At 37.2% G+C, this 26,224-nt stretch overlaps 1 protein-coding gene across 5 annotated transcripts in view; it reads left to right on the top strand.

Moving 5' to 3' along the window:
* The window catches only part of RDX (radixin), a 128,582-nt gene extending 106,306 nt beyond the window's left edge, over window positions 1–22,276 (top strand). For 3 of the 5 annotated variants that reach the window (XM_043990901.1, XM_043990900.1, XM_043990902.1), the window contains 2 exons: window positions 17,909–18,001; window positions 21,670–22,276. In XM_043990901.1, coding sequence (XP_043846836.1) covers window positions 17,909–17,969 — 61 coding nt within the window. In that variant the 3' untranslated portion in view covers window positions 17,970–18,001; window positions 21,670–22,276. The remainder of the gene's footprint in view (window positions 1–17,908; window positions 18,002–21,669) is intronic. The other 2 variants (XM_043990904.1, XM_043990903.1) reach the window with 1 other exon arrangement.
* The last annotated feature ends 3,948 nt before the right edge of the window (window positions 22,277–26,224 follow it).

The following is a 26,224-nucleotide window of genomic DNA, read 5'->3' as shown; positions in this document are numbered from 1 at the left end:
CCCCTCTTCTCCTGGTGATTTGTTCCATTCCCTCTGTTCCTCAGTTCTCTGGCCAGCACTGACGCTTGCTTCCTGCGGCATCAGTGGGAGTTAGGTTGTTGGGGTAAGTTTTGATCTAAGTTTGTTATGTCCTTGGAACTATTAGTGGCAGCCTCATTGCTGGCAGAAGAGAAAGCTGGGGAGAGGAGTGTTGAGTAAGCTCAAGGTCAGTGAGCGTCAGTTTCTGGGTTTTGGAAGGGTTTGTTGTTTTTTTTTTTTGAGACTCATTTTTCAACCTTTTGGATACTGGGAAATTGCTTTATCTTTGGTGCATAATTTCTGTTTTGTAGAGGTTTGAGAGGTCATAGGGGACACCAAAGTTTCTGGAGAATTAAAACTGATCACATGAAGAATCATGGAGAGGTACATTGTGGGTGTGAGCGGGCTGTACTATATTACAAAGAATTATGAAGGAGAAGTTGTATTCAGGATGTCATTAAAAATATGTGTGGCCAGCTAGGTGGTGCAGTGGATAAAGCACTGGCCCTGGATTCAGGAAGACCTGAGTTCAAATTTGGCCTCAGACACTTGACACTTAGTAGCAAGTCACTTAACCCTCATTGCCCTGCCAAAAAAAAAAATATGTATGTGTGACAAAGAATATGGACTGATTAGGTGGTAAGAGCAAGGACTGTGCACTGGTGTGTGTGTGTACACACACACACACACACACACACACACACACACACTGGCAAGCCAAAGCAAGGAGGAAAACTCGATTCATTGAACAGACTGCTTATGGTAAAGCTATAGAAGTTTGTGGACAAGAGTTGTATAGGATGGGTAGGCATAATGTGATCTGTATTATTGGAGGAAATATACTGTTAAGATTACAGATCCATTTGAACATAGTTAGAGAAGAAACTCATTGGATTTTTCAAAAACATGTTAAGGAAGACAGCATGGCATAGTAATTAGAGAACTGAACTTGGAGGAAAGACCTGGGTTCCGGTTCCACCTCTGACACTTACAGGCTGTGTGACCGTGAGCAAATCATTTAATTTTTCATTAGTTTCTTATTCCAGTGTGAAATCACAGGTCTGACCCCTGTTTTAGGAGATTAGAGATAGAACTACATATTTCCTTTGAAGTCAGTTAGGATACATAGCAAAATTTCTTAGGAGAGGTCCCCTTTGCTCTTTTTTTTTTTCCTCTTCTGCTTTTTCCCCCTCTTACCTTCTGCCTCTCAAGTGGGCATTGAGACTAACTTTCCCAGTTTTTCCCATTGGTCTTTTATGAAGTTGACAGTGACACGCAATCAAGACTTTTGCTAGAACTACATTCTTTTCAAAGGGTTAGGTACACTCCTGTTTCATCTTCACATCTTAGCCACTTTTTACTTAGCTGGTTTTGTATAATAAAATATCTAACATTAGCTATCAAGTAGTCACAATTAAATTAGCATTATAGGCAAGTCTAGAAAGGTGGCATGGTACAATGGACAGACAGAGTATGCCTTACAATAGGAAGATCCAAGTCATGGTTCTGCCTCTGACATGTGCTGGTTTTATGACCCAGGACAAAACACTTCACTCTCTAATACTCGAGGCAATTCTCTTAAGAATACTGAATTTCAGAGCAGTTGCCGATCTGTTTTGGTAGAGGGAATTTCTTCTCTGGTAATTCTCTATACCAATGAATTCTGAGCCAAAAAAAAAAAAAATGAAGAGGGCTTATCTTTTTATAGCTTAGAACTGTGTCCCTGACATTTTCAGATTTCAAGTGGTTGATTCCATATACTTTCCAAATTTGAAACAAATAATATAGACTTATATTTAAAGATTAAATGTTGGGGCGGTTAGGTGGCGCAGTGGATAAAGCACCGGCCCTGAAGTCAGGAGTACCTGAGTTCAAATCCGGCATCAGACACTTAACACTTACTAGCTGTGTGACCTTGGGCAAGTCACTTAACCCCAATTGCCTCACTAAAAAAAAAAAAAAAGATTAAATGTTGAATTTTATAAATTGTTATGTTTTGTCTTTTAAAATACTTTCTGAATAGTATTTAATATTTTCTATCCTATTCAGTAAGAGGTCAGATAATATAGAAGCTTAATTTTTTTCTTGTTTTAAAATTGATCTTTAGTTCTAACCAATTTGAGTTTCCTATAGTTCTAGAGAAGCATTAATCTGACCTTTTAATCTTCGAAGAAATCTAAACCTTTTGAAGGCAAGTGGTGATGAACAGAAAATATTTGCATTGATAGCTTGCCTAGAACCACTGCCCTTCATTAAAAAAAATTATTTTAGGAGCTTTATTTCATTCTTATAGTATCCTAAGTGGATGGTACTATTGTCCTCAATTTTTAAGTGAGAAAAGTACACATCTACATGAGCTGGGATTAAAGCCCAAAGGTCAAATCTCATTCATAGGTTAATGTATTGAATATTAGTACATTCTAGCATGGCTTTGAGTTTAAAGGGATTCTGTTGAATCTAGGTAATTGGCTGGAAGAGTTTGTATATTATCTATAGAATTCTATAGAAAGGGAGAACTGCAGTGAGGAAGTCATTTTACATCTTCAAAAAGGGCTTAATTTGGTATTGAAATTCTTAGAATTGATTTATGTCCAAGAAAAACTAGAAATAAACCTGTCTTCTGCATTAGTGGATATAATATGTACAGGTAGGAACCATTTTCTTCTTCCATCCTGGGCCACTATTTTTAGGGTGTAGATAAGAGATTTGAAAGGCTTCCAGTTGTTTTTTGTTGTTCTTGAGGCAGGTGGGGTTAAGTGACTTGCCCAGGGTCACACAACTAGTAAGTATCAAGTGTCTGAGGCCAGATTTGAACTCTGGTCCTCCTGAATCCAGGGCCAGTGCTCTATCCACTGCACCACCTAGCTGCCCCAGGCTTCTAGTTTTGAGAAATAGTTTCAAAAGATTTTCTAAATTAGTAACTTCTATTTAGATAGGAATTTTTTTCTTATCATTTTTTCTCTCTTGCTCAGTAAACATAAAGAAGAAAAGGCAAGTTGTATAGAGGAAAGAGCACTTTAGGTAAGAGGCAGGAGACCTGTGTTCTTTTTCTCATTCCAGCACTTCCCAGATGTGTAACCTTGGGCAAATAATTTAATTTTGCTGAGAATTGATTGATTCATTGTTGTAGTGAATAGAATGCTAGACTTTGAGTCAGGAAGAGGAGTTCAAATTCTGCCTCAGAAACTTAATGCAGAAACTATGGGACCCTGAGCAAGTCACTTAATCTCTGTTTCCTTCTTACATAAAATGAGAGAATTGGACTAGGTGACCTCTAATCTCTTCTAACTAAATCTTTTATTTATGAAATCTTTTATGACATGAAATAGGTCTTTGGACTGGATGGTCCTTTGTGCTTTTCAAGCTCTTAAGAGTTATGATTCTATGAAAATGAATATGTTATTGAACCATAATCAGCACATCAGTGTAGGGCACCTCCACCAAAGCCCTACTTTTTTTATGCCTCATAAATGTAATGTGAAAGTGGTTCTGGGTTCTCTAAGGCTATACCAGTAACAGACAAGCCCTGGAAGATCCTACCAACCTGGCAAAGCTTGTAGTATAGACCTGGTGATGAAGTAGACTAAAAAGGGAGCATTGTGCAGAGAGAATACTAAACTGGGCAGTCATAGGACTTGAATTTGAATCCCAGTTCTGCCACTTATTACACCTAAGTACCCTTACAGAAGTCATTGAACCCCTCTTGGCCTAGGTCTGTCTGAGGACCAGCATAGCTACACCAGCAATAACTAAACAATAGCTAGCATTTATGTAGCTATTGTTTGCAAAGGTTTGCAAAGCACTTAATAAGTATGATCTCATTTTATCCTAAACTCATCCCCAGAAAATTTAACATTAAGTGAGTTTTTGGATGAAGCAACTGTTTAGTATGTTATGGAGGGGGCTGCTGCTTTTATCTGTGAAGGGGAATGCTCACTCACATGGAGGATATTGGAGTCTTTTAAAGTACAACCGACTTTCAGAATTTTCCTTTGCCCCATTGGCTTGTTAGTAGATGACAACAAACAGCATGCCATTGTCCCAATACCAAAAGAACCAAGAAAACATTTTATTTTCCATTTGTGAATTTAAGAAGCTAAGAACATTATTGTGCTTTTAACACATTCATTGACATGCTTGCCATGTTCTTTGGGACATTAGCAAGATTTTGGGGAGGGGCCAATAAATGGTTACCAAAGAGTAAGCATTTAAGTGGGTCCCCCCCTCCCCCCGCCAGTCTACTTAGTTTCAGTTTCTTACAACAGCCTTATAACTGAATTTTGAAACCATTACAAAATTTTATTTTCTATGTGATTCTATAATATATCACAGTATTTCCTTGGAAGATTGAGATGCAATACGGTATAGTAGATAGAGATCTGACCTTAGAATCTAGTTCAAGTTTTACTGCTGACACCCACTGGCAGTATGACCATGGTCAAGTCACTTAACTGTTCAGTGTTCTTGGCAACTTTCTAAGATTGTGTAAATTGCAGAGAAGGTGCTGACCTGCATTGATAGAAGGAATTTGCTTATCTAGGAATTCCAGATGTCAGTAAAATCATAGGTTCAGTCCCTATCTATCACCTTGGATAACTTTACCATTGTAAATAGATTTAAGGATCCCTTTAGAAATTGCCCTACTTTGTAATTTGTGACAGTTATACCATTACCTGTTAATAAAGTCCTTTTTAATTTCCCGTGTTAGACTTTTCCAGTTATGCCAGATTTCTGATTAACTTACAAACTGGGGAACATAAATAATAGTCCATAAGCAGTAAACCAGTCAAGCCAAGATTAATATTAGCTACACTGGAATAATTTTAACTGTAGAGGATTTATTTACAGTGAATTAACAATAAGCCATTTCCCATGTCTAATTAAAATGGTTTTGTTGCTACAGAAAAATATTAATATCAATCACTGTAGGTGATACAACATATTTCTGTGTCAGACTAATTAATTACCTGTGCTCCAAGGATTGCATATGGAATAGCTCCTTATCCAAATAGCATATAGGAGGTAAGGAAAGCTGAGATATCACAATCATATTAGTATTAAAGGAAACCACCTCCCTTCTTGGTTTGTTTATGTAAAGAAAATCCTAGACCAGCTGAAAAGTGTTCATGGCTAGGTGTTATGTATTTTATAAACATTTTAACATTTTTAGGAAAAACATATCTTTGGATTCATTTGGAATCAGGAGGTCTAAATTAAAATCCTACTTAATGCCATTATGATTATGGACTAGTACTTTAACTTCTCTGAGTCTCAGTTTACTTATTTGTGGAATGGGGATACTTAATAATTGTTCTATAACTACCACAGGGTTGCTGTAAGGAAAGTACTTTGTAACCTTGGAGACACTTAGAAATATGAGTTGTTATGATAGTATTGGTGGGAGTGTTGTTATGATGATATTACCAGTGAAAGTTTTCAAAAACCTAATAACTTTTAAGTCACATCAGTAACTACTTCTGCAAAATTAAGTCCCCCTAGTCTTGTAAACTCAGTGTCAACTTTCAAATCTTTATTCTTACCCCACATATCTAGTCTGTTGCCACATTTTGTCTGCCTTTGATCTCCTTCTCTCACAGAGCTACCACTTTCGTACAAGCCCTCACCACTTCTTGCCTAGACTATTGCAACAACCTTTTAAAAAAATTTATTGATTTTTTTTTTTACATCATCTAAATTTCCCCCAGCATCCCACTTTCCCTCCTTCCAGTGAACTAACCATAAAACAAAAACAAAAACCACATTTAAAGAAAAAGAGGAAGGGAAAAAAATCAGCAAAGGTGAAGTAACTACATTCTCCCCACCCCAAAAAATATGATAATATATTCAGTGTTCCACATCCGTGAAACTATTTGCTGCCTCTAGAAAGAAGTCGGGGGTGATGCCTACTTATGTATTCTTTGAGGTCAATGATCATTCTTTGTAATTTTGCAACATTTACTTAGGGTAGTTTTGTGGTGGAAGTTTTTCCCCATCTATATTGTTGTCGTGCATCTTGTTTTCTTGTCTCCAAATACTTCACTCTGCATCAGCTCTTGTCTTTGCATGCTTCTCTATTCATCATATTGGGCATTTCTTATGCCACAGTAATATTTATCACATTAATATACTACAATTTATCCATTCTCCTGCAGTTAGTGCCTATTTGTTCATGCTGCCTCACTCAAGTCTCTTTGCACTCCAATCCATTCTCCACACCCTGATTTTTCTAAAGTGCAGGTCAGACAATGTTACTCTTCTCAGTAAATTCCACTGGTTCCCCATTACCTCCAGAATCAAGAACAAAATTTGGTCATGTAAATTCCTTCACAACCCGTTTTCTTTCTACCTTTCCAATTTTCTTACACTTTACTGCCATCCATGTATTCTATGATCCAACTCCACTAGCCTACATAATGATATTCCCACATGACACTTCATCCATCCTTCTGCCTTTGCAGTCACTGTCCCTTGTGCCTGGAATCCTCTCCCTTTTCACTCCTGCCTCAGTTTTCTTGTCTTCCTTCAAGATTAAGCTCATAAACCACCCTCTCATGGGGCCTTCCCTGATTTTCCCCTCCCTCTTCTGCCCTGTTGCTACTGTTTTTTTCTCTAGAAATTCCTTCTTTCTCCTCTATATATCCTGAATGTACCTACTTGTTTATATAGTGCCATTCCCATTAGAATGTTAGCTACTTGAAGACAGGAGCTGTTTTTGCCTTTCTTTGTACCCTCAGCACTTAGCATAGTGCTTGGCACATAGTAAGCATTTTATAAGTGCCTATTAACAGACCGAGGCAGTCTTTTTAAGTTATTTAGGTCAACAATCTTTTTACCTAAAATATACAGAGAATCATAGCAGTGTTCTGATTTGAATTACAGAATCCACATCTTTATAAACGAATCAGTTGATCTTTTAGGATCTTCCTGCTCTAGCACTGTCACTAACAACTTTGAACAAGATATGGCCTATCTGGGTCACAGTTTCCCTCATCTTTAAAATGAGTGAATTGAACTTGATCATCTCTAGGATCCCTTCTACTTAAAACACTCTGATTCCCTGAAAAATAAAAAATCATCATGCTCACTAATTTAGAGAAATAATAATGAATTCTTTTGTAAAGTGAAAAATTATTTTTAAAAAGGGAATTGTTACCGCATAGTATCTCCTCCCTCACTTTTTTCTGAGTTGGATTTTTTTACACATTGTGTTTGCTCACATCACAACTGCAATTGACTCAAGTCTTGAAGAGCAAAAAGCTAACCCTGTGCTGAAGTAAGGAAATCACATTTGATTTTCTGAATGGGGGTGGTGGTGGTGGTGGTGGTGGTGTTATCCTTTGGTCTTTTCATTCCTAATGCTTTATTTCTCCATGTATGATTTTGTTACTATGTGGTTGATGATTACATAATCTAATTGGTAAAACACTTAGCTATTATGAAGTACTAAAACAACTATCAGCAATAATAGTGCTTTGCAGAATTCCTGGCCTTCAGAATTTCTTTGACTTTCAAACTTGCTTAAAGTGGGGAGGAGACATTTTACAATAGTCAAACTTAAAATTTTATCTTTAGTTAATGAGAGGAGGCAGGTACATATCCTCCAGTTAAAAATGAAACATCATTATTATCCTTGTGAAATGGGGGAATGCCCTTGAAGTGTTGGAACTTCTGTTTTCTAAATTAAAGATTTTCCTGGTCGCTGTGAACATGAACCTTTGGGTTGTAAATGATCTACCTTGCTCTATTTCCTGTATCTACAGTATTTTTTGACATAGAAACCAGGTTATCAAGATTTTCTCAGCCAGTTTAGAAGGGATCTTCAAATAAGTCACCTAGAACAAACCCTTACCTATTAAACCATACCCAATATTTAAATACCATTCTTAAAGATATTCATGGGAAGATACTATATAATCTCCATTGGCAACTTATTCCATGGGTTCTGCGTTGGCAGAGTTAAAAGCTAGAAACCAGTGGCCCATTTCACAGCTCTTACAGCTTTAATAATTTTCATCATTATATAGGTTTAACCTCCAAATTTTTTTTACTGCAGTTGCTAGAAGGAAATGTCCATCTTTATTTCATTCTTGGTGGATCTGGGGAAGCCAACATAGGACCTTCATACACATAAGATGATCTTCCTTAGACAAAAACATTCCTACATGTTATCCTTTTTTTTCTCATGAATCATATATTCCAGCAACTTAGTTTTTTTGGTTTTGGGGGGAAGTGTATTGTTTTGTTTTGTTTTATTGGTTTTTCCCTTGTACCTTAAGACTGATTCTCCTTTGCCCTCTGGTCTTTACCATGATGTCTATAATATCTAGTACCTAACCAGTTATTTCCCATTTTGAATTCCGTTGGTGTAGTCATTTTTCCTCTGCATTGCCTTACAGTTGTTTCCATGAAGCTTCAATTGGTTTTGAATGACCATTTCTTTAACTAATCAAAGATAATTTTGAATTCTTATATTTCCTGATATTTTAGCAACTTCTAGTTTAGCATAATCTTTAAATTCAGTGACCATATACTTTATTTTATTCTTGAAATTAAGATGTTCTTTTTCTTTATCCTGTGATTTCATGAGTATAGGGAGCTACCAGTGAAGAAACTCTTCCCACTGATGCAGATCAACTCATATGTAATTTATAGTTTTCTAGTTGACTGGAAACTGAGAGATTGTGACTCACTAAAGGTCACACTGCTAATGTGTCAGAGGCCAGATCTCAATTGCGTTCTTCTTGAATCAAAGAATGGCCATTTCTCCACTCTGCCTATTCCATACTGCTTAAACTAGATCCATAACTGGCCCCCAAAGAGCAGACCTTCTCAAGTCAGCACTGACTCATTGAAATTGTATGATTCAAACTAGAGTTGCTTCCCCCCCCCCCCATAAATACCTGTGTTATCTCCCACTGCCTTCTCCATCACCTCCTTTTGATAATTAGCAATGGCAGCTGTGGCTCTGGCTTTACTTTATCTTTGTCTCCATTCCTACACTCTGTTTTCAGGGTTTACCCTGAACTTCCTCTCATTAATTTAGACAAGTAGGCTAGTGTCAATTACTGTTTTATTGGGTCACTAAAGAAGTTGGAAAGTCTCCCTCTCTCTGTTTTCTACACTGATGGAGTTCCACAGAGCCATTTTGCATATACCTTTCATAATATTATCTCTAATATAGACTAGATTTTTCTGGTTTATTGATCAAAAAATACTTGAGTTTCTGTCTGAAAAGATTAGAGGGCCTCTGTCTCAGAAATTCTAATTTTTATTGATCTTTGTATAATGTTAGCAAAGTAAAACAAGATACTGCATAAAGAACTATGCAGAGTACCTTCACTACACTTCTTGTATGATTTGAAAGGATAACTTGTGTGCAGGAATGTTTTTTTTCTAATACGAAATATATCATATGTTACTGGCCCCTCCTGATTTACCTTTAGAAAATCTTAGATATGTCTTGTTTTTCTTTCATATTTCTTTGATGCTAGAGCTATGAGTTTTATTAGTTTATGTGTTATCTAGGACTCTTGCTCCCTTTTAAAAATACCTTTTTCTACCACAATGTTTTTGGTTTTTATAAGCATTTTTCTGCATATTCTATCAGAAAGTAGAGGGGGAAAAAGATGGAAACTAAATGAGTCAATTCTGCTCTTGTCATCTCTAAAACATCTTGCTTTAAGTCCTTCCCTTCCACCCACCCTGCCGCCAAAACTTAGGCTTAAATATGGTTGGTGTACTACATTTATCCATGCTATCCCTGTTTCTAATAACCAAAATCAATTCTCAGTTTTGCATTTACATCAGTGGAATCAGTTGTAGTGGATATAGTAGCAACAATACAGAATGAATTGTACAGCTCTTTTTTAAACTTTGTGTTTTTATTATTCAGATTTTTATCTTCCCCTCACAATTCCATGAGGCATTCACATTTATAATTGTCCCTACTCATATATACCAGGAAAATCGGGGGGGGGGGGGTGTTGCCATCATAGGGTATTAGAACTAGAGTTAGAACAGGCCTCAAGGTCATCTAGTCCAATTCTCTACATTTTCCAAATGAAGAAACTGAGAACTGGGAGGGTTGAGACTTGCCTAAAGTCTTGTAGATAATAAGCATTGGGTGGAATTTGAACCCAGGTACTGTGACTCTAGAACTATTATTTTTTATATTATACCAAGCTGTCATACCATCAAGTTGAATCCCTTTTTGAAGGGGAAACAGTCCAAAGGTTGTGAGTTGCCCAAGATGGTACTATTACTTAATGGAAGATTCAGCATTAATTCATTTCTATACAACAAATATTTAAGTCTCCTCATTCCCACTCTGGTGTTCATCAGTGCTATAGAATTTTGCTGCTAGGAATCAAAGGGTCCAAACCCCAAGTTTATAGATGAGGAAATGGGCCAGCAGAAGGGATAAGACTTGTTCAAGGACACAAAGGGAGTGCCACTTTTCCACTCCACTGCTTAAAGAGATGAAACTGAGGCTCAGGGAAATGATTTGCCCATTTTCCACAGGTGGTTTAACAAAGATAATGTTAGAATCCCCAGAACTGACTCCCTAGTACAATTTCCAACCCTCTAAACTTGGAGGCAACAAAGTGAAGCAAATCAGATCATAGCCTGTCAGTAATCCCAACTTGTGATGTTTGGGGGATATCATTGTCCCTTGTGTGAAGAAGAAAAGTAAATTCTTTTTGGTGCTTTTGCTAATCACTCAGTTCAAGGGAAGGGCAAAATAACAAATACCTGAAGGTGAGATATCTCACAAGTAATGCTAGTCACTATAGGAAAAACCTAGAATGCTCTAGTAGTTTGCTTTCTGGGGTTCTGACTGATATGCTTAGTGACTCAACACTGATGATACAGACTTTCTGGGTTCATATTATTGGAATGTAATAAGGTTTTCTGAGACAGGTTCCCATGAAAGATATGGTAGCTTAGCCCCTGTTTTGTTTTCTTTCGTTTTTAATGAAGTGTAGGTCTGGTATTCATCAAGAAGATGACTCCTCTTGCCAATTCCCCTTGACAGTGTCAACCTTAGAAAAAAGAGAAGAGGGGAGGGATCTTGAGGAATACATTTCAAAAATAATACCTCCTGCCCCCCTTTTCTTGTGTAAGTTATAACTTCCCTGAATGTGGTTTAAAAATATATAGAAAAGTAGGGGGCAGCTAGGTGGCACAGTGGATAAAGTACTGTCCCTGGATTCAGTAGGACCTGAGTTCAAATCTTGCCTCAGACACTTGACACTTACTAGCTGTGTGACCCTGGGCAAGTCACTTGACCCTCATTGCCCCATAAAAAAAAAAGTTTTGCTCACCTGCAGTGTACAGACTAAATAAATAAAGGAATAAATAATAAAAATAAATAAGTAAAGGAATGAGTTCGGTAAGAAAAAACATTTCAAACTTCTTTTTTGCTTAATATCATTTGTTTTAATGGACTTCATTAATTCCTTCATGTCAAGGAATTAACCAAGCAGCTACAAGTATGATTGTGAAATCAAATTGAAAAAAAAAAAGCAGCCTTAGAAATTAATGATTCTTTTCCATTACCCTCTGCTGCCTCTCACCCAAAGCAATCATATTTGAACTGAATGCTTTTCCCTAACTTTCTGGGTACATACTAATCTCCATTATGAGTGACATTGTGAGGTGTAAATGGCTTTGAAATTAGAACTTCATCTTTTCCATTACATGATATGATTATATGGGCTAATTAACCATGTTTTCATAGAGATTCAATTGAACTTCCCTGTTTGGCATATGCAGTTTCACACCCCTGTCTTTTCAGGGTTAATTATGCACTATTCTCTAATAAGGCAATATCCAGGGAAGATAGGCAAATATAGGACTGCATAGAGGCAACTTCCACCTAACTGATATTACTAATGTAAAAGCCAAGCACGTGTGAAGCCTCTCTTCGCTTTGGAGAGTTCTTGAGTACCTGAAAATTATGCTATCAAAGAACTGTGGTGAGATATGCCATTCCTCAGGCACTAGGAGATAACTTAAGACCCCAAAGAATCTGGTTTCATAAGGGACCCTGCCAGTATTGTATCTTGAAAGACTACTAGGAACCTTAAAGGTATTCCCAGGAAGTGTGTCTTACCATAGTGAATATACATTATTGACTGTGTATTATCCTACTTTGATTTATTTCTTTTCCCCCTTTGGGTGCAGCAAAATTTTATCTATAAATACTAGATGTCAACATTTTCACGTTGTTGGATAGTTTTCATGGTCTGTATCCAAAATATGTAACAGGTCATTCAGATCATACCAAAAAAAATATCTAATAACAAAAATACCTTCCTGAGCCCAAGTTTATTATTAAAATCATTTGCTTATCTAATTCATTTACAACCAGCTAAAAATTTTCAATCAAGAAAGACTGAATTAGTTGTTTAAAATTTATATGCTGGAGCAGGTAGGTGGTGCAGTTGATAAAGCCTGGGCCCTGGATTCAGGAGGACCCAAGTTCAAATCCAGCCTCAGACACTTGACACTTAAGTAGCTGTGTGATCCTGAGCAAGTCACTTAACCATCATTGCCCCACCCACCCCAAAATTTAAAAAATAAATAAAAGCTATATGCTCTATTATGTTAAAAGTCGGAGGCACATTTTACATTACCACTATCCTGTATGATGAGTAACTATCATCCAAATGAAAGAACAGACTAAAGGGAAAAAATGAATCAGTCTAGAGTTCTAAAGAGAAATGTCTTATAATGACATTTAAATTTATTTACCAAATGGCAATGTTTACATATATAGTCATCCAGGTAATCAGATTTGACTGAATATAAGTTATAGCTCAACTATTTTGAGAGCCTCAATTATTTCTCATGATTTCAAAGAGTTCAGTGTACTTTTATGTTATTCTATTTATGCTTTCACTATCCCAAGAATGTAGTCATAGAATTAGAGAATTTGAGAGCTAGAAAAGAACTTAAAGGTTGTATAGTCCAATCTCTATGATCAGATGTCATTCTCACATTCAAGATTTGGGAACTCAGGCTTGTAATATGTAATTAGCCAGCAGATAAAATTCATGTAGAAATATTAAGAGAATATTAAATTGGCTTTCAGAAACTTAGATGTGTTGCTAAGTGTTTCATTAAAATTCACTAATTAATTCTTTGTCATTTACTAAAAGGTTTAGAAGAGAGGGGAAAGTAACCTAATACCATTGGCTCTCCCCAAAGTTACCAATGCTCTCTTAAATCCCAAATCTAATGGCCTCTTTTCTATCCTCATCCCTCATGACCTCTCTGCCGCATTTGACACCATTTACCACCTTCCCCCGCTGTATTGCCTTTCCTTTCTTGTTTTTCATTACTGTTCTGCCTTGCATTCTTCTTTTTGTCTAGCTTGGATCTTTATCTATGTCATACTTACTGGAAGTCCCCTAAAACTCTGACCAGGACCCTCTTCTTTTTTTTCTATGTTCTCTTAGTATATTTGTCTCTCACTATATTCTCTTACTCTGAGCTGATGACTTGATCCCTTCAGCTTCCATGAGTTCAGTTATTACTATACAAATGATTCCCAGATCTATTTATCCAGTCTGTTTTTCTCCTGGCCTCTGGTCCCCTATTACCAACTGCTTGTTAGACGTTTTGAGCTGAATAGTCATCTCAAACTCAACATACCCAAAATAAACCTCACTCTTCTCCCAAAACTTCTCACTCTTCTGAACTTCCCTATTACAGTGCAAAGGCACTACTGAACTTTCCTTAGACTTCTCTATTGTTAGTAAGTTGCCAAATCTTATAATTTCTTTCTCTATATTATCTCCTATGTATATGTCCTGGCTCCTCACACAGCTGCCACCCTAAATCAGGCTCTCTACAGTTTTCACCTGGACTATTTATTGCAATAGCCTTCTAATTAGTCCCCCTGCAGTCTCTTCCTATTCTAATTTATCCTCCATATGAATGCCAAAATGATTTTCCTAAATCACTTTGTTTTAGATTTGACCATATCATTTTCCTTCCTCCCCCCCACTTCCTTCCTTCGGAATTAATTTCCTACACAATTCAGTTTAATATCCTTTGTTAAATCTTGGAGACTTGACCCCTTCCCACTTAGTCTTCTCATGTTCAACTCCCCTGCACATATTCTACAGCCATATTGGCCCATCTACAGTTTGTGGCACACAATGCTCCATGTCTCACCTTCATGCCTTTGCAATCATAATATTTGCAAATATTAATTGAGATAACAATTGTAAAACAGCACGGGGCCATTACATACTGAGTGTTTAATAAATGCTTCTTCACTTTCCCTTTTCCTTCCCCTTCAGATTAAAAAGAACTCCAGTGTTAGTAGCATGGAAATACTACATAGTTTTGTTTTCCTTTTATTTATTTTTTAAACTGTGGCCACTGGCTTTTTTCCACAACAAAGTTTACCTTAATCTTTTATATCCTTATGACAATATCCAAGAATAACTTAACTTCACCTTTTGCAGAGTTTCTAATGGAAAAATTTCCCCCCAAAAAATGTCATTCAGGGATTTATGAATGCCAATTTGCTTTTAGGCTTACTCTTATTTGCTGACCTATAGTTTGGCAAATATAGGTACATGTATATCCTGCATACTTGAGTGGGTGGTTGTACACTTTGTAGACACACTTATTCTGTTCTGGTAAGTTACAAATTCATTCAGGACAATGAAATTGTCTGGTACTCATGGCACCACCTGGTGGCCTCTGTGGGCAACTATCCCACCCTACTTCCCAACAGCTTTCTTTTTCCTAAGGACGATCATAAATGTGTCCTTTTCCATTTGCTTGTTTGTTTGGCTTGGTTTTTTATTGCTCACAGCTCATTACTTCCACATGAAGTATTCCCCTTCTCACATTTTAAACGTGTTTTCTTTATTTTTTAATTTTTAAAAAACTTTTTTCCAATTAGATGTAAAGATTTTTTTGAGTTCCAAGTTTTTATCCCCCCTCCTTTCCCTTTCCCCTCCCAAAGCCAGCAAGCAATCTGAAATAGGTTATACATTACAATCATGTTAAACATATTTCCACTTTAGTCATGTTGAACAACCACCATCTTCTTCCTTTTGTGGATTTTTAAACTCTTGTTCTGTCACCTTAAATCTTTTCTTCCTTCTTTCTCCTTTCTGTGTTCCATTTGTGAGCCAGAAACAGTGCTACCCAAATCATGGTTTATAAACATTTAAAAACCAACCAAACGGGCAGCTAGGTGTCGCAGTGGATAGAGCACTGGCCCTGGAGTCAGGAGTACCTGAGTTCAAATCCGGCCTCAGACACTTGACACTTACTAGTTGTGTGACCCTGGGCAAGTCACTTAACCCCAATTGCCTCACTAAAAAAAACAAAAACCAAACAAACAAACCAAAAACCAGGGGGCTGAGTTAGACATGAATTTGGGAAGACCTAAGTTAGAGTCCTATCTTAGATACTTACTAACTGCAGGATCCTGCACAAGTAACCTGAACTCTCTCAGCTTCACTTTTCTCATCTGTCACTCAGGGCTTTTACAAGGATCAAATGAGGTTACATGTAATGAGTTTCATAAATCTTTTTTTTTTTTTTAGTGAGGCAATTGGGATTAAGTGACTTGCCCGGGGTCACACAGCTAGTAAGTGTTAAGTGTCTGAAGCTGGATTTGAACTCAGGTACTCCTGACTCCAGGGCTGGTGCTCTATCCACTGTGCCAGCTAGCTGCCCTGAGTTTCATAAATCTTAAAGCATAGAAGTGCTAGGTATACAATGTGAAGGAAAATGAAAACTAAATTTCGAAATGAAATCCGTAACAGTAAAGGTCCCATGCTATCATCTTCTAAAGCCTTTACAAATTCAAGAAATTGCCTTCTTAGTTTACACAAAAACCACCATTTACTATTTTTTCCTAACTTATATCTACCTGCTTCTAATGAATAAGTGTTTATGATAAATTTTAAGCCATGGTTTTTATTTAGTTTGAGAGGTTTCAATAGTATTGAAATAGTATTTTCTGCTTTTTTTTTTTTAAATGCAAACTACTGATATTTCAGATATATTTCAAATCAAATAGACTTAGATTGTCCTGGAACCAAACAGCCTTTTATAAATTTGTCTCTCTAGGAAAATATATTCCAACATTTAAAAAAAAATAACACCTTGCAGATGAATTTTTGCAATAGTGGAAGAGTATGTAAAGTACCCATGTTTCTAATTGCTTATAATATATTCACCTGTTTCTCTTGGTCATAGGAGTGAGATAGATTTCATTTGCACCAGGCATAAACACAGGCTAGCTTTGCTATTTCTGCATGTAATATTAGTGATAATCATGAATTTCCTGCATTTTACTAAAGGTTTGAAGGGAAGCTGGAGTAAGGTTAATGACCCTGCTATAGATAATCAATGAGGGGGAGGCAAGAAAAGGAAGGTTGATAGAACAACTCTATTATAGAGACTTAACGGCAGGTAATGCCAAAATGGCCACAGGGAAAACATTTTCTAAAGAAGCTTTTCATCCACTCTCCTCAGTTTGCTCCTTGGCCTTCATCATTCACTGGTTAGAATGGCCTTTATAGAACAGAAAAATCTGTACACATCGTTATGCTTGGTAGAACAGAGAGCCCGGCAACACCAAATTGCCAAACTGTCTTGGAGAAATAGGATTTCTGGAAGTTTTTTCATCCTTTTTCACTTAAAGAGCTTTGGTCTTCTTGGAGAGCTAAAGAGTATTCATTTTTGACCACTACCAGACAGAATGATTCTGCTTTGTGCATGTGTAGGGGGGAGCAACAGAAAGAGGAGACTCAATATATACTTGGCTTCCTGGTAAGAAAACTTGTTTGCAAAATGTTGTAGTTTCCCAAACCCTTATAAACCCAGAAACCAGTGAATAAATACAAAAATTGTACAAATTACTATGACATCTGTTTGGCTAGCACCTGAAAAAAAAATAAAATCAAGGCTATAGATAATGAGAGTAATAATAATAATAATAATAATGACTTACATTTATGTAGCACTTACTATGTGTGAGACACTGTGCTTAAGCATTGAACAATTATCTCACTTGATCCTCACAACAACTTTGGGTGGTAGGTGCTATTATTATCCCAATTTTACAGTTGAGAAAACCAAGGCAAACAGCAGTTCAGTGACTTGCCCAGGATCACACCGCTAATAAGATGTTAAATATTGAACACCAATTCAAGCTACTGATGCACATTACTATCAGGTACATTATTATGATTATGACACAGATAACTGTCAATAGAGCTGCTGAAAATGCTAAGGGCTAGAAAACCATTTTTGTGTGCTGGTAAGGGTTTGAGTCTATTTGCAAACTTAACTTAAAGTCATCCCTAATTCCAGCCAGCTTCTATTAGTGGAATTTTGAGGGCTAGTCAAAAGACAGAAGTTATGGAAGTTAAGGTTTAGGAAAGAGATTAATTTCATAACATCATGAACCCAATCTACCAAATACACAGGGAACAAATGAAGTGCAAACATTTTCCTGGCATTCAGAATTTCTTTTCCAACTTTCTTTCTCCAAGAGGAGGCAGTTTGATCTCTTGTATGGGTCACTAGGTGGCACAAAGGATAGAGTGCTGGGCCCAAAGTCAGGAAAACTCATCTTCCTAAATTCAAATGTGGCATCAGACTATCTTTGTAACCCTGAATGAGTTACTTAATCCTGTTTGCCTCAGTTTTCTCATCTGTAAAATGAGCTGGAGAAGGAGATAGCAAAGCCCTCCAGTATCTTTGCCAAGAAAACCCCAAATAAGGTCACAAAGAGTTAGACACAACTGAAAAACATGAGCTACTTGCTCACCTTTTCACCTTTTACAAATTCCACAGCCCTTTCTTTCCTGAACACTTTCTAATCTTTCAATATCTCTTTTGAAAGGTGGGGACCCAAACTGTATGCATTGTTCCAGATGAGATCTTGCCAAGGCAATAGAAAGTAAATTTAAAAGTTATAAAGTCCAACTCTGAGAAGGTAAGTATTTCTGACCTCTGTGACCAGAGTGAGCCTACCTCCTCAGAGTGAATCTTCCCTCTTCTTGTGTTAGTAGGCCACTAAGTGGGAATCTAAGAAGATGTAGTATAGAGGTAGCCTATTCCCTTACATAAAACTTTGGTTTTGGAGACAAGCTGCACTCAAACTCAAACAAGCTAAAGCATTTTCGAGCCCTTTGGGGCTGATTGGCTGAGGGATCCCCACTCTCAGTTTACCTTCTTTCATGTATTTCTTCTCCACTTTTTGATATTGCTCCTATTGTGATCCTGTTTGAGTGGTCCTTAAAGAAAAGAGCAACTTGGCTGTCCTGGGATGCTTGTTAAAATAAAATTCCACTTTGTAATCCCAGGAAGCTGATTAAACATTCTCTACTTTTGTAGAAGGAACTGATTTGGGTAGAGATCAGCCCTTCCTGGTATATATTCATCAGCATGAAATGTCTCCAGTTCATTTCTGATATTCATTCTGGTAAAATAATTTCTTTGACATGCATGCTGAGCACAAGACAGGATCAGAATGAACTGAGGTCCCATCAGCATTGCTTGTCAAGGTAACTGTTTTTAAGTGTTAGAGCAGCACAAATGCACATAGTTCTTGCCTCATTTTATTTTAGTCCAGCAACCTCAGTTCAATGCTGACTTCCAAATTTTTTAGTCTGGTGCTGCTTTGGGTTCCATTTCTGAGGAAAATCTGGTTTATATTCTGGATTCTGAAGGTGTACTTTAGTTTCTAATACTTGTTTACTAGTACCCAAGAAACTTTTAAAAATCTAAACGTGTACATGAGTTGTTCTTACTCTACAGAAAAAAAACAACACAGAATGTATGTAGTTTAGATCAGGACATCCTAAACTTTTTCAACTCACAACCCTTTTTTGTCCAAGAAATTTTTATGTCCCCAGGTATATAAGTATATAAAATAGGTGTACAGAACCTTTTACTATTGCTAAATTTTTCATGATCCCCATGTTTAGTGGGGAACCCTATATGGGGTTGCAACCCACAGTTTAAGAAGCTTCAATTTAGATTGATCTGCTGTACAAGACTATAAGCTACATGACCACAGGGTGGTGTATCTAAAATGTGTACCATGGAGGCAGCTAGGTGGTGCAGTGGATAAAGTACCAGCCCTGGATTCAGGAGCACCTGAGTTCAAATCCAGCCTCAGACACTTAACACTTACTAGCTGTGTGACCCTGGGCAAGTCACTTAATCCTCATTGCCCCCCACACACAAAAAATAAAAATAAAATGTGTACTTTTCTTAGCTAGGTGCTCTGTACAAAGTTGAAATTCAGAACTGGGTCCACTGCAACATTATGAGCATTTGTTTAGAATTTTTCATTTGATGCCAGAAGCTGTTCACCACTTTTGTCTAGTCATTTCTCCTCCTCAATCTCCTGCCACCTTAAATCATGAGTTTACTTTAGGCAGCAAAGGACTCCTTTCTCCCATTTTATCTGTTTCCTTGGCATTGATTGATTATAGGTATCCCTTAAGGACATTATTAGCATTCCTACACTAGCACCATGCAGTGGTTGTCACTGTCATTAATTATGATCATTCTATCTCCAATTTATATGAAACATTATGAAGTTTACAAAGTTCTTTCTTTACAACCACCCTGTGAAGTAACCAGTACAACTATTCAGGGAAGAGATAAACCCGTAGTGACACTAAGATGAAATGGATTCAAATTCAAGTCTTCCAACTACAACCAAGTCCATTGTTCTTTTCATGGTATACTGCCTGCACAATGTTTCAAATATTGTTGCAAATAATAAATCAGGTAGATCTTTACAAATTGTTATCAAAACTTCTCAAAACAATATATTTAGAACATCATCTGGCTTTCCAACATAAGATACTGTAGCACTGATCTCGGCAATATACATCTCTATGTGGCCCTATTTAAGTTTTACCTCCTGGTTGGGATCAACATCCAAAGTAAAATTTAAGTTTTATGGATACCTTGTAATTGTCCTTTCCATCACTCCCGCTCTAACCCTCAATTTTCATTTGTTTTTTAAAGCCATTTTTTTTTAGGGGGAAAATGGTTGATGATTCTGTTGACTGCATTTACTGCCCCAAATAAGGGAAAGTCTTGACAGGATTCACTAGTGAAGTCAAGATCAACAGACAGGAAGAAATAATGAATTACCTAAGAATGAATCTATTAAGGGACTGAGGGAATTGACAATTGTCACATCCATCAACTTCAAATATCACAGGTGACAGCAATGGAGAAGTTGCTGATCTTTCTCTGTAATGTAGTATAATGTTCCTCACCCAGAATCAATAGAGCATTTACTTTAAGTGATTTGGGGGTAGTGGGATTGACTTTGCCATGATCTATAATATATAATACTCTTGTTTTTAAGGATATCCATTTAAGAGAGGGCTGGCCAGGTACAGGAGTGCAGTATGTTGTCATGACACACATCATAACATACTTTGAATCTATGGGATTGAACATTTGATCCTAGCCTCATCAGCTCTCTAACTAGCAGAGCTAGCCAACAGCATTCCTGTGCCATGATCATGTCTTATTCCTGGATTTAGGCCTCTCTTGTGGTTGATTTTAGCTTAGGAGACTATGTCAGCCTGGACCTGGAAATTCCCTTTTCCAGCTTGCCTTGAGCTCAAAGAATTTCAGTTGTCTGGATGGAGAAGTGGCCTGAGATAGAACTAATGGTGAAGGAGAGAATAGGTAGTGGGGTAAAGCTTCAATCATTAGAGACAATAACATTCTGGACTTAAAAACTTTTTTTTAAGTTTCTTTGGCTTAAAATACAGGAATGCTGGAGTGAATAGAGCTGACAGTCTTGTTTTCTGAGAGCTATTTGAGTCTCAAAGAGTCTCAATAGCTAGGCTGGGATGATGATAGTAATTGAAGACATTGGCTTGGGACTGACACATATGTTTCTTTATCCATCTGATTTGATGTTTTGATGCTTTGAAAGAGCTGTACTTGCATCATTTTGAATATTCCCTCAACCCATGCAAGTCAAAATTGTTCCACGTCTCAGACTTGGTCCATATTTCCTACTGTGGTCACCACAGAAATTCTATCCAATATACTTCAGGTCTTCCCCTTGCTCTTTTTTATCTCAGTGTACTACTCTGGCTATTCATCTGCTTTTCCTCATTCTCACCACATGTCCAACCCATCTCATTTTCCATCTGATTAAGGATGATAATATGAAATGATACCCTTTCAAATGGTTTTGGCATCACTATAATTCTGTTTTTGGTTGTTGCAAGATAGAATTATACTACATTGTGGTAAGTAGGCTCTCACTAGAGCACAAAAATAGTACTACCTAGTTTGGGAACAGAGTGTACAATATGCAAAAGCTTTCTCCATGCCCACTGTTACAACTCAGTTTCCCAAGGAATGGCATTAAATGCCAAGATCATTCATCTTTAGCAATATTCCACTTCCCTTAGTGTATGCTTAAGAACTCAATTCAATCTCAGACAAGGGTCTATGAGGCATGTTAAGATCAATATTAAAGAGAGTGACTGCATGGTTAAAGATTTCCAGTGTTGGATTTTGCTTGATACCATCACAATAATGTTGAAATTTTCTTCTTGTTTTTTTTTTTCTTTCCTAACTTTACCACTCAATTTCTCTGTCTTTGTGCAGGTCACTGGAATCTGATCTCTGGCGAGCCTTAGGATAGACATTTTCTAATGATCAAATGTTTTGAATCTATGGTTTCCATAAGTGGAACCATTTACTGCTAAAACAATGTGGAAGAGTCCAGGCGCTCAACCAAGGTTCTCACTGATGCTCTCTTTGCACTTTCTTGACTGCTGATTTTTCCTTTCTTGGTCTACTGTGCTTCCTTTTGGTCATTTTTGGTTGTGTTTTCCTGAATAGACTTTAGGAAGGTGAGTTGTTACTTCTGAACCCTACGTTGTACTCAGTAGACTCCATTCAGCATCCCTTAGTTGATGTGACCGCCTCCCCTTTTCAAACAGGCGCATGAGGTCACCTAATTATTGTTAATTCTCCAAGTTCCGCATGACCAATTTGTGGGAAAGAAAATACTGTCTAATTTCCAAAGACTTTTCAGGATTTGAAGAAACTGTACATAGTTTGTATTTAGCACTGAATCAGAAGAAGGAAATTGTGTACAGTTCTGTATGCCTACATACATCTGTGCTCTCCTTAACTGGCCACATTCCCTTTTCTGCAGGCTGTTTGTATATGTATAAATAAAGGGTACAATAAATATATTCTGACATTATAACTGACTCCTCTTTTCATTTGGGATTAGGCGTGACTTTTCAATGCAGATATCATTGTCCTGCTTACTGGGAAGGAGGGTTTGCCTGCCCCACTCAGGTTCTAATTTTTTTTCTGATGTCAAGAAAAAAGTCATTGTAGTTTCCAGTTACTTTGTGCAGTCCGTGGATTAAGGAGGTGATGATGACAATGTTGCTTTTATCTAATGTGGCTTAAATTACCCAGTGTGGAAGCTGAACACATCAAGTAACAAGTAACAGTCTGGGGTAACAGGCAACCTATTTGAGGACCTGGCCATGAACATAAAGATGCAGCACTTCTAGGATATTGAATTTCCTTTTATTCAGTGATCTACTTTGAGACCCAGAGGCCTGTTCTTCCTTTCACATGGAAGAAACAGCTTCAGGAAAATAATTCTCTTTCTACAGAGAGTGTTAGCAATCAGCCCGTAACTTTTTCACATGTTAGGGATGATGCTGTTTATCTCTGTCAATTAACATCTGTTCCTTGATTTCTTATCAATAATTTGGAGGTTCTCATTTATTTTATCAAGCATTTTAAAAAAATGTTAGCATAGAGGTGATTATACTTATAATTTTAAACATTACTTAATAACTTGCTCTAGCTTTGTATTCAAGCTTCTTTCTCACTGAAGGTGAGTTGTTTCCAAAATCAATACTGTGCTTCTGCACAAGGTTTTCATACAAAATGAGAGATTCTGGGTTAAGAGGGAGGTATATGAACATAAAAGAAGATGGAGCATTATGTTGCATAAGCAAGGGCTTCTTACACTCTTTCCACCTGTGACTCCTTTTTGCCTGAGAAATTTTTACATGACCCTAGGTATATAGGTTTATTAAATAGGTATACAGAACATTTTACTGTTGGCAAATTTTTTATCACCTCCACATTCAGTTATGAGACCCCATATGGCATCACAACCCACAGTTTAAGAAGCTAGGGCACAAATAATAGGACCTAGGTGGTTCAGTGGATAGAACACTGGATCTGGAGTCCGGAAAACCCGAGTTCAAATCTAACCTCAGAAGTGTGACCCTGCACAAGTCATTTATCTAATGTATGCATCAGTTTTCCCATATATAAAATGGGAATAATAGTTGTACCTTCCTCCCATGGTTGTTGTGAGGATAAAATAATGTCACATTTGTAAAGTAAATTACAAACTTTAAAAGGTTAATTAACAGAGCTTTGGTACTTTAAAGTTTTATAAAGTAATTCCTTATAACAGGCTTATTAGGCAGATAGTGTAAATAGTGGCATTGGCATTTTTTCTACAGGAGGAAACTGAAATGCAAAGATGTTAAACGACTTGACCACAGTCACATGAAATTTGAATCCAGTTCTTTGGATTCCAAATCCAAATTTTTTTATAAAACTATAACATACTGGTGCAGCTAGGTGGCACAGTGGATAAAGCACCAGCCCTGGATTCAAGAGGACCTGAGTTCAAATCTGATCTCAGACACTTGACACTTACTAGCTATGTAACTCTGGGCAAGTCACTTAATCCTCATTGCCCTGCAAAAAACACCCCCCGCCCCCCGCCACCAACACCCCATAACACACTGCCTCAACTTACTATACTTGGATTATTTCTTAAATATGAAAGGAACCATAATGAGACCTTAGATATTCAGCAAGTCATTTGGGTCATTTTCTCCTGCCTTCCAGGAGATAAATCTTTAAACTATTCCAAAAAAAGATGATCATTTAGTCTGTTTTGGGGAATATCATCTTTAATGTTCATTGGGCTTTTTGCCTCAAGCTCTTTGAAGATACAGGGATGGAGTGTTCTAGAAAAAGTTGTAATATGTGTTTACTACATTAGGATCATAGATTTAGAACAAGAAGAGGACCTCAGGGGTAATCTAGTGTGACCTCCTCCTTATCTTGAAGAAAAGGATACTGCCCAGAAAAGTTCCTTGATGTCTTCAATGCCAAACAGGTAGAAGAATCTAAGCAAATGTCTAAGCAAAACTATTATACCACAGCTACTTTCTTTCTTAACTAGGTATATTGGGGTGGGAGGAAGGATATCTTTCCACAGGCTAGAAGAGGACCACTGGAACAAAGCTCTGAGCTGGCTCCTCTACTAAATAGCTGTATGACCTTAGGCAAAGCAGTATGCTTACTGGACCTCACTCCGTCTTTTTATTCAACTTGGAGCATCTACAGTATACAAGACATTGTGCTAGGTGCTGGGACTATAAAGACAATTAAAACCAGCTCCTGAAATGGCAAAATATGGGGATTATAGTAGAAAACACCTAAGGTCCTTTCCAGGTCTATACCACACATAGGAGCAGTGATGGACAGCCCTGTAGGCAGGGATTGGGAAGCCATCTCAACCTATATTGCCTGCCCAAGTTGAGTAATGCCCAAGTTTTCTCATAAGTGCCTCACTCCATTGAACAAGCCGGAGTCCTTCTCTGATATCTCCTGAGTCTGCCAGGATACCACTAGACCACATGGGGATAGGTGACATTAGTCATTGACCAGTGAGTGTTCTGTGGATTTTCCATTTGAGTTTATGATGGCTCAGATGTCACAGAAACTATGGGTATCTGAACAGTGCCCTGAGGCTTTCAGGGACAAAGGGAAGGGTGTAGAAAGCCAGTTGTGATGCTGCCTTTCCTCTTAAGGGAAAAAAAAATTAGATTTTTGGCAATAGGTTGAAATAGAAGTGAGGCAAATTTAGCCTGAAAAACATTTTGGTAATTACTAAATCCCCTAAAGTGGGATGGGATGGGCTGCCTTGGCACACAATGAACTCCTTCTTCTTGGAAAACAAAGCATGGACGATCCTTTGTTGGGTACATTATAATGGGGACTCTTTGGGCAAGCAGAGATTGGACTTGATGACTGCTGAGTGGTACCTTGTTACTCTGAAAGTCTGTGATTCTGTATGATGGGGGTTGCTAAGCAGCTAGAAATTATATATACATATATATATATGCAATATTTACAATATATCAATATATACATTATAAAATATACAATATTAATATATAATACATGTAATTTTCCAGTGTTTAGCAACCCCAATCATATATATACACATATATAGTATATAATGTATATATGTAGGATATTTTTAGACACTAATGAAAAACTTATTTATCAAAGAATGACAATTCAAAACCAATAGTCAAGTCCCCTAATAGACCTACTCTATTAATTTCTGTCATTTCTATTTTCATTTAAAATATTCTATTTTCAATTTGACCAACATGAACATTGTCATGTACAAATAGCAACTATCAACTCTTTCACAGTTTTAACTATATATATTAAATTTAAGCATGGTAGTAACAAAACTGCCCTTTTGTCAGTTAAAATGCATCAATATACATTTATTAAGTTCCTTTTATATGCTAAGCACTAGTGATACAAAGAAAGGCAGTTCACAAGTCTAAAGGAAGAAGACAAGCAAATAGCTATGTACAAACAAGGTGTTTACAGGATAAATTGGAGATAATCAACAAAGGGAAGGCCCTAGCATTAAGTGGGATTAGAAGATTTCTTGTAGAAGGTAGGATTTATCTGGGACTTGAAGGAAGCTAGACAGTGGAGATGAGGAGGGAGGGCAGCCAATGAAAATGCCAGAAGTTTTGAGATGCATTTTTAAATGTTTCTCTTTCCCCTCTTTCTCCTCTCTCTCTCTTTCCTCTCTCCTCTCTCCTCTCTCCCCTCTCCTCTTTCCTTTCTCTCTTCCCTCCTTCCCTCCCTCTCCCCCAGCATCATTCTCACTAGCTACTAAGTTTTGCCCTCTCTTATTACAGATAAATAGAGGGTGGGCCAAAAGTCACAAAGGGATTTCAGTATTTAATAACTCCTTTATTTTTTGTTTTTAATTTATAATACCATAGCATCATATATAGTATATACAGGAAATGAATTTACATGTGAAAAAACAAATCTTGTAAAT

Source organism: Dromiciops gliroides, chromosome 3 (assembly GCF_019393635.1).
Source record: "Dromiciops gliroides isolate mDroGli1 chromosome 3, mDroGli1.pri, whole genome shotgun sequence".
NCBI lineage: Eukaryota > Metazoa > Chordata > Mammalia > Microbiotheria > Microbiotheriidae > Dromiciops > Dromiciops gliroides.
This window is presented reverse-complemented; position numbering and strand designations above follow the sequence as displayed.